This window comes from Lactuca sativa, chromosome 9, assembly GCF_002870075.4.
Source record: "Lactuca sativa cultivar Salinas chromosome 9, Lsat_Salinas_v11, whole genome shotgun sequence".
NCBI classification, from domain to species: domain Eukaryota; kingdom Viridiplantae; phylum Streptophyta; class Magnoliopsida; order Asterales; family Asteraceae; genus Lactuca; species Lactuca sativa.
The window spans coordinates 8065057-8073954 of record NC_056631.2 but is presented as its reverse complement, the minus strand read 5'-3'; the positions used below and the strand labels follow the sequence as shown (position 1 = coordinate 8073954).

General features: G+C 33.4%; 1 protein-coding gene across 1 annotated transcript; it reads left to right on the top strand.

Moving 5' to 3' along the window:
• Positions 1-5468: 5468 nt before the first annotated feature.
• On the top strand, positions 5469-6607 carry LOC111886375 (mavicyanin). The gene is made up of 2 exons (XM_023882604.3): positions 5469-5783; positions 5918-6607. The coding sequence occupies exons 1-2, from the start codon at positions 5585-5587 to the stop codon at positions 6331-6333; spliced, it is 615 nt and encodes a 204-aa protein (XP_023738372.2). The 5' UTR covers positions 5469-5584; the 3' UTR covers positions 6334-6607.
• The last annotated feature ends 2291 nt before the right edge of the window (positions 6608-8898 follow it).

Genomic DNA, 8898 nt, shown 5'->3' with positions numbered 1-8898 from the left:
ATAAGCCCCTACGTGATTTAATATGTATATTAATTTTAAAATTTTAATGGCATTATGTATCAAAATAAAATTTAAATGATTATACAAATACATTAAGGGGACCAATTTCAAACATTAATCATATTTTGAATTCCTTTATTTAAACAATTATTTTAATATTAACTAGAAGCAATCCCCCCCCCCCCTTTGTGGGGGTTGGAAGGTGCGACAAAAAAGTTGTTTTAGACCGGATGAGTTTATCTTCTTCTTCATTTTTTCTTTTTTTCTTTTTTTCTTTTTATTTTTATGAAACAAATGCTTCACAAGAAAAACATTGCTAAACATAAAAATCAGAATAAATATGACATATAACATAACCGCAATCAACAATAAGAACATTATCTATCATTCTTGGTTACTTACATTTTCTTTCTTTGTTTTTTTTATATATAGTTTATGTAAATAAAGAAGAGATTTTAGTTTTAATAAAGTGCGTTTATAACAGAGAAAATTATTGTGTGTTTATTTAACGAACACACATTTTGTTGGAAAGTTTTTCCACCAATCAACCAGATCTGCAATGTGCTGTAAAACTGAAATGCCTTCCTTTTTTGAAAAAAAAATGAAGTTCGAGTTAACTATTTTCCCCCTGTCAGCATTTCAACTTACTGGTTTTATTAAAATTCCAAAATTTTCATATTGCCAAAGGGCAATCAAGTAATTTGACTAATCAAGGTCAAGATGATTATAGAATTATAGATCGATCCAACAACCACCATGCAATAAAGAAATGGTTAAAAATCTATTGAAATAAAATAACAACTTACTCTCCACATATATGTTCTTTACATCCTTTGTGTCATCATCTGAGGACATGGTGGATGGAAAAAGTTAAATCCTTTGAACTGTTTGTGTAAACCGCAAAAGAGAGTTCTCCCAGCTAGGAGAAAGGTAATTGATCTTACACCTGTTGTCTAGACAATTACAAAACAGATGTTGCTTAAATACCAAGGGAAAAAAGGGGATTTTTTTCCTAGAAAAATGGTAGCTCTGGTCAACTTTTTGTCCTAACCAATGCACAAATCAACTTAAACTGAAAAAAAATTCATCGGTTTGGTAAAATCCATACGTACTGCATCCACTCGAAATACTACATCATAACTTTTGTAAGATATAAGCAACATTAAAATGGTAATTAATGAAAAAAAGTAATTAATTAACTTATAACATAGTTTCGTTTATTGCTGAAAGGATTTGGCAAATGGGATTGCATACTTTCTGCAAATAGAGTGAACTTATCAAAAGGAACCAGCAACTGGAGTTCTATTTAGCCTAAATAAATTTTATTGATGTAAATCATAACTTTTTACAAATTTACCCTCGTTTACTTTTTTCCTACTAATTCCCAAATATGCCATTATTCTCTCAGTTATTTTTTTAAACATCATATGTCCATAAGACAATCATCGGGGAAAAAAACATTTACCAATAAATGAAGATAACTTCACCAGAAACATATTCTTGAGACACATAAGATACATAGCAAGAACTACTGTAAGTGATGCTACATCTGTGTAGTAAAGAAAAGTGAAGAAGCAACGAAGAGGGTATAAGGCTAGAATAATTGCATTGAGAGTTGCTTTTTTGTCATCAAGTGATGGCTTTAAAGATTTGATTATATCATGAACCAAAATGCAAGCTCATTAAAACCAAAATAAGATTATAATAAAAAAAATATAAATTTTAGTTTTCCCGAACTATGCCATCATTTTCTCATATACTCTCCACACATCATTTATCTAAACAGGACTCAACAGGAAAAAAAAGGAAACAGGGCTGAAAATCAATTTGCAATTTCAATGTGAACAATATCCAACAACTACAAGTCTATAAAGAACTTTTAGTAAAATCTACAAAAAGAATGAACAAATGGAAAACTAGCTGCAAAAAATCTAAAACCGTGGTGAAACTTATAATCCATAAGGAGTGGTTATCATAGGATCCCAACTTTTAAAATTGCCTACACAATACTGTTGGCATTGAGGAACATGAAAATTTTCATCCTACATTAACATTCCAGACATTTCAACCATAAATGAAGAAAAATTTACCTTTTTAAGAAGTCAGGTTTGTTCTCTAAGAGGTCTAAATTCACCACAAACATAAAGGATGTAAATCCCATTAGGTTGAGGATGAATTCATAGGCGATAAGTGGGCAGTTGACGCGCAATTCAAGACCTAATATTAATCAAACATCAAAAGGAATTTTAACTAATAACTAATACTCATATTAGGAAATCTTAAAATTACACAATAAAATATAACAAAATCCATTACACAAGCAATTTCCTTTTATTATACATATGCAACGGTAAAATATGAGCATAAGAACTTTGTTAAGTAAAAAAAAATTAAATAATTAGTCATGAATTATAGAAGGATTTGTGGATTCCTCATAGTAATAATGAATTCCTTGAATTCAAGGTTCAGAGACAAAGCTGATGCGTTTTGTCCCAAAAATAGCTACAGTACAGCTGCATTAAGACATGTCCTTGTAAACTTATATAGAGGTAGAGAGAAGACAGATAATTGTCAGCCAACCAAATAGACTAACCTAAATCAAAAAGCATGGACAGTGAGGAGGAAGTCGGTAAAGACCACTCTGTGCAGGTCTGATGTTGAAGAAGCAACATAATTGTTGATATCTAATACTTTATTACTAAATGAACAAAAAAAATGTAAAAAATCCAACGAAATCAGAAGGTTTAGTCAAGCTTATAGAGGCTATAATTCCACGTGTGCACATAAATAGGAAGCTTTAAAGAAAGTCTTCCAAGAACAACCACAATTGTAATTAGTCTCAAATGTGTATTAATATACAACATTAATTACGAAGCTAACCTTTTCCATGGAGAACTCGAGCCCCCTTGGAACAATTCACTTACATCCAGGCCACAATTTCTTGCTAGCAGTGTCAAATAGGCATAGTATAATCATTAGGTTTATCACATAATAAAACCAAAAATCGAATAATCCCTGGAGATGGTATGAAATCGGAAAATTGAATTATGAATGATCAATAAGCTGAGAACGCAGGTATAGACCTAATTAGCTTTAGCCTAAGGTGATTGATTTTAGCCGTCATCGAAGAACCCAGAAGATGGTATGAAATCGGTAGAGGTGTGATGGTTGCGAGATTGGTGGTCCAATGGTTTGTCAGTTAGATGAAGGAGGAGCGGTATACACAACTAAGCACTGACATCAATTTGCCCTATATTCTTCCGCCTAAGACGCGACTCTCCACGTTGTCACTGAAATAACCATAAAAAGAAAGATAATAAGATAGGAGTAGGTCGTGCAAAGGTTAAAAAAACATGATGGCGGTGACATTTGTAAAACATCCTCATAGACATCAACAACGATTCCAATTATGATCGATGGTGGTGCCGACTTCAACGGAATCCTGAAAATCCAGGTGACCATTAGTGTTTAATTAACATACAATGAAAAGACGGATATGGCAGATCGATTTTGACCACAACGAACCTGAAGAAGCAAGCAAAAGTGGTGGTGCTCGTGGTTGTTCAATCGCACGCTCGCATCTAAAAGAAGAAGTAGAAGGTAGAAGATGCAATTATCTGGAGCAAGGCGGTGGAAGTTATGGAGTGTGAACAATCGAGGCGGTGGAGATGACCGTCTGTAATGGAGAAGCCAACGAACAGTACAATCGATTTATAAGAAAGGGAACCAAAATTGAAAGAGGCGGTGGTGGAATAAAAGAGTATTAGATTAGGCGGTGGAGGAATAAGCAAGAGGTTCCAGAAGTTGAAGCGGCGGGGTGGGATAAGAGAGGCAGAAGCAACCCAGGTAAAGTAAATAACCCGATGAACAGTACCTTGGTTAGGTATTGTTCCTAAGATTTATTTACATAATATATATATATATATATATATATATATATATATATATATATATATATATATATATATATATATATATATATATATATTAATTTGATGTATTTTGTATTTTTATTCTTGTCAAGTTTATTCACATTAACTTCATTTTTTTAAGTACTAATGGAAATTTGACAAAATTAGTAAATTGATCTTTACATATTTAAATTTATATCAAAAGATAATTTGGTTTCAACTTGTTCATAAGGAGCTTAGAGGGGGTAAATTGTGCAGCTGCACAGGGTCCAATTTTTTTATTATATATTTTTATTTTAAATTACAAAATTATAATAAAGATAAGGGTTTTTTTTTCGTCCTGAACCTTTAAAAATATTTCATTTTTCAGGACCGGCCCTGAACTTGTTATCAAGTATGTTTGACAAAATTAATTAGAATCTAGAAGTAGCTTAAAGTTAGAAAGTTGTAGTTTTATTTATACAAAAATATTTGTAAAAACTATTGGTAGATTTTAAATATATATCTTAGAACTTTATATTTAAATCAAAAGTTAAAAGCTTTGGAAGGAAACTTTTTTCTTTTTTTAAAGTTTATTTTCTTAAAAGCATTACCAAATAACCGTTCATTTAGGCACCTCTAATTTTAGCATAAAATATTAAAGTTCTAACCAAAATTATTGTATATCCAACTATTATGATCACGTTCGTAGCAATGCAAACATATTTTAACTTTGACCATGAATTTGTCTATTACAACAAATTTACATGAATAATGTGAAAGATTTCCAATATCTAAGTGAAAGTTTATTTAGAAATGAAATGTTTTCATTGGTTTCATCACATTCACATGAATATTATGTCAAGTTATCATATGGAAAAGAGCACAACATAACGTACACTTGACAACTCATATTTGTTTGCCTCATTACGTCATCACTCTTCCCCCTCACGTTATTTTTGTATGTATTGCAAATATAATTATTTTATAGCATAGCAATTTTTAAATTCAAACTTGGTTTCTTTTTTGAATTCTTTTGAAACACAGATAAATAGATTTTGTGGGAACTGGTAGATAAAGCTACAATATAATTAGCTCTTGAAGTCTTGATGGTAAATATATGATTGCTTAATTATGTGTACCCAAGTGGTTGATGGTTCAATTTATGTAACGATTTGGAATAGTAATTTGATTTAAAAGTAGATTGGAAAATATATTTATATCGAACTTCTAAAAAAAGATCTATTAATCTATATTTATCTGGTTTTGATTTAAATACGCAATCCAAATACGTGGTGCTTAATGGTGTCTTGTCTCTTTTTTAGTTTTTACATGAATACATGTTTTCCATACAAAGTAATATTTTATTAGAAAAACAAAATGTTCAATTAAAATTTAAAAAAATTAATAAAAACTCTTACACACCGGTTAAAGTTTTCATTTGAAAACAATCACATGAAAATGCAAGGATACGGTAAAACAGCTAAGAAGGGAATAAAACAAACAAAAAGAAAATATTATTCACATTACACATACGCACAAAAAATACCTCAAGAAATGCGAATAATGTGACGATATACTCGCATAAATTATGGTCTTCACACTTGCTCCCAATTAATCAATCTCACCATTCTCTCCAAAATCTTTTCATCTGATTTCTCTCTCGCAAACATAAACAAGTGAAATAAGAAACAATGGAGCTTTTCAATGAGAGATTAACAGCAATAAAAACGATGTTGTGTATGCTACTAATGATCCAATTAAGTCTTATGGCTATAATGGTTAAGGGAGAGGTTTACAAGGTTGGTGATTCTAGTGGTTGGGTGGCTAATACTAACTCCAATTACTCAAATTGGGCATCTTCTAAGATCTTTCGTGTTCATGACATTCTTAGTAAGTGTTGCTTTGAGTCTCTCGTTGTTTAACTATCACTTGTTGATTTCTTCATCTCTGTTTACTTTATTTGCTATATAACTGTGAAAATTTGTTGAAACTGTCGTTATTAACTTTTTTGTGTGATGAAACAGTGTTTGAGTATAACTCAACCAACGACAATGTAATACGGGTGACCCATTCAGACTTCCGTTCGTGCAACACATCTTCTCCAATCAAAACGTTCAACTCAGGCAACGACTCATTCACAATCAAAGCGCATGGCCATTACTACTTCACTTCTGGATTTCCTGGTCACTGTGTGACCGGTCAAAAGCTTGATGTTAGGGTTCCAAAATCATCTCATGTTGCCGCCACCCCACCACCAAAGCCAACCACAAGTCTAAGTCCTAGCCCAAACCCCTCTAACTCAACAATGTCACCCATGGAGTCAAAGGCAATGGCGCCTAGCCCGGTAGACAATGCCGTCGCATCACACGAGCCCAAGTGGTTGCTTATGAGCACTATTGGTGTGGCCATAAGTGGTTTTGTGGTTTTGGTTTGTAGTTAAGTTTAGTAATAAAGTGCAAAAATTTTGATATTATAATAATTAAATGTAACCTTAACTAATTGGTTAGTATTTCATCATTTGGTTTTCTTAGTCCTAGTTATGCTTGATTGTTTTTTATCATTAGAGTACAAAGTGGCATAAATTATGTTTTATGGTAATGTTTTAAGCATTTTGAAAATCCACAAGGTGAACATAGAAAATAAACGACATTTTGGTACATATGTAGTGGTGATGAGGAGTTCATACCTAGAAAATCCATGAATCTCTATTTGCATTTCATGAAGATGAAGCTCAAAGTTGAACAAAAAAAATAAGAACAAAATATATAAAAAACGATTTTATTTCATATAGGATGATTTTGTTTCAGTTTGACGATTTTGTTCCAACAAATTTTGGCTTTTTGTTGCAAACAATGAACAACAATAATAATAATGGCATGCTTTGTGGGATTTTTGATACATACAATGACAATTGTGTGACAAGCCAATTAAGGATTGTATTTCCCGTAATCCATATCATTCCATTAACACAATATACAAATATATGGATACAAGGTATGTGTGGGCTATACATGGCCATGGGCCTAATACAAGCCTAATACATTAATACTTTACTAAATACATAGTCTAACATCCCCCTTAGTAGCAATTGGAGCTGGACAACGGATGTTGAGACTAGAACGGAAGTCGTGAAATAGCGAAGTGGGGAGACCCTTTGTGAAAATGTTGGCGTATTGTGAAGAAGAAGGAACTTGAAGCACACGAATTTGACCCAGAGCTACCTTGTCCCTGATAAAGTGAATGTCAATTTTCACGTGTTTTGTGTGTTGATGTTGCACAGGTTTGGTGGAAAGATAAACAACACTGATGTTATTACAATAGACGATCGTAGCTTTAGAAAGAGTTGAACCAAGCTTGCCTAGTAAATTGTGCAATAACAATGTCTTTGTGGCCGTATTGGCTACATCGTAGTACTCAACATCTACATTTGAGTGTGAAACGGTACCTTGTCGTTTAGAAGACCAAGATACAAGGTTGCTACCAAGATAAAAACGGTAGCCAGAGGTGGATCGATGAGTAGAGGGGAAACCACCCCCATTTAGCATCAAAGTAGGCAATGAGAGTCTGAGAGTGAAACATGGTGAGCTGAAGACCAAGGTGAAGGGTACCTTGGATGTAGCGTATTATACACTTTAATGCACCAAATTGTTGTTCTCGAGGGTCATACATAAACAGACAAACTTGTTGAACAACAAAGGCAATGTCGGGTCTCGTAAAGGTGAGATATTAAAGAGTATCCACGAGACTTCGGTATAAGGTAGAGTCAGCAACCGGGTTACTAAACGTGTAACAACTGGTAAAAAACGGTCAGAGTTCGACGGTCAAACCATCGTGAACCGCTAGGTATTAAAGAGTAGTTGTATTTAATTTAATGTTTGTAAAGTATATTAAAGATATTATATTCATAATTATTTTTAGAAAACCTCAAACTGTTCAAACAACTTAAATAGGGTTAGGAAGATCGGTTGTAAACTTGTAACCGTCAGACAAGGAGGGAAGGAATGGACGATCTGATTAATTGTGTTTTAAATGCAATTTACAACTAACATCCCTTAAGTTTCCTTCTCTATTCCCTAAACATCACAATTCTCGATTCTTTTATTCTGGTTTGGTTATTTTCATAATACTCCCCTCCTCTTTCATCAATATGTTAACCAAAAATCTATTTCTTATCACTATGACATAATTAATCCACTTTAATATTTATATATGCATTTTTTCCTCTTTAATCCATATTAATTGTTAATTAAATCCTATAAAATCGTGATCAATATCACTTTGATTATTTTATTATTTACTAAGCATATGATCTCCCACCATAAACACACGTAAGCTTAATCCTATATAACGAAATCTTCACTAACGGAAGGAATTTGGGTTGTTATAGTGGGCAAACCCTAGCCGTCTCATTCGTTTAAATACTTGAAAATTAGGTTTTTTTTCCATCAGGTGGTTGCCACGTCGTGGCCAATATATTGCCATGTCGTGGGGATCAAAATGAAGTTCACGATCCTTCCATCCATGTTACGTCATAGCAACCCAAAATCATGAATTTTTAATTAAATAAAATACATCTAAGATCTGGATGTTACAAATCTCCCCCACTTAAATCATACTTCATCCTTGAAGTCCTCCCTTGCAAATATCTCGGGCTAATGCTCCCACATCTCCCACTCAGGGTGCCCATGTCCATTCGAACCCTTCTGGTACTACCATTGCACCTTCAGCGACTCTACCACCTTGTTGTGTAAAGTCTTCGTCTTGCTGTCAAGAATCGCAACTGGTCTCTCCACATAGTTCAGGCACTCATCAACTTGAATGTTATCCAACGGAACCACTGTGGAATCATCGACCAAACACTTCCCTAGCTGAGAGACATGAAAAGTGTTGTGGATCTAACTAAGCTCATCGGGAAGATCCAATCGATATGCCACCCTGTGCACCTGGGCAATGACCCTTAAAGGACCAATATACCTGGGGCCCAAATTGCCCCGCTTCCTGAACC

Bases quoted from the DNA above. Each gene is read 5' to 3' on its own strand.
- LOC111886375 (XM_023882604.3), top strand. From the start codon at position 5,585: ATGGAGCTTTTCAATGAGAGATTAACAGCAATAAAAACGATGTTGTGT. The intron at 5,784-5,917 runs GTAAGTGTTGCT...GTGATGAAACAG, and splicing joins TCGTGTTCATGACATTCTTA to TGTTTGAGTATAACTCAACC.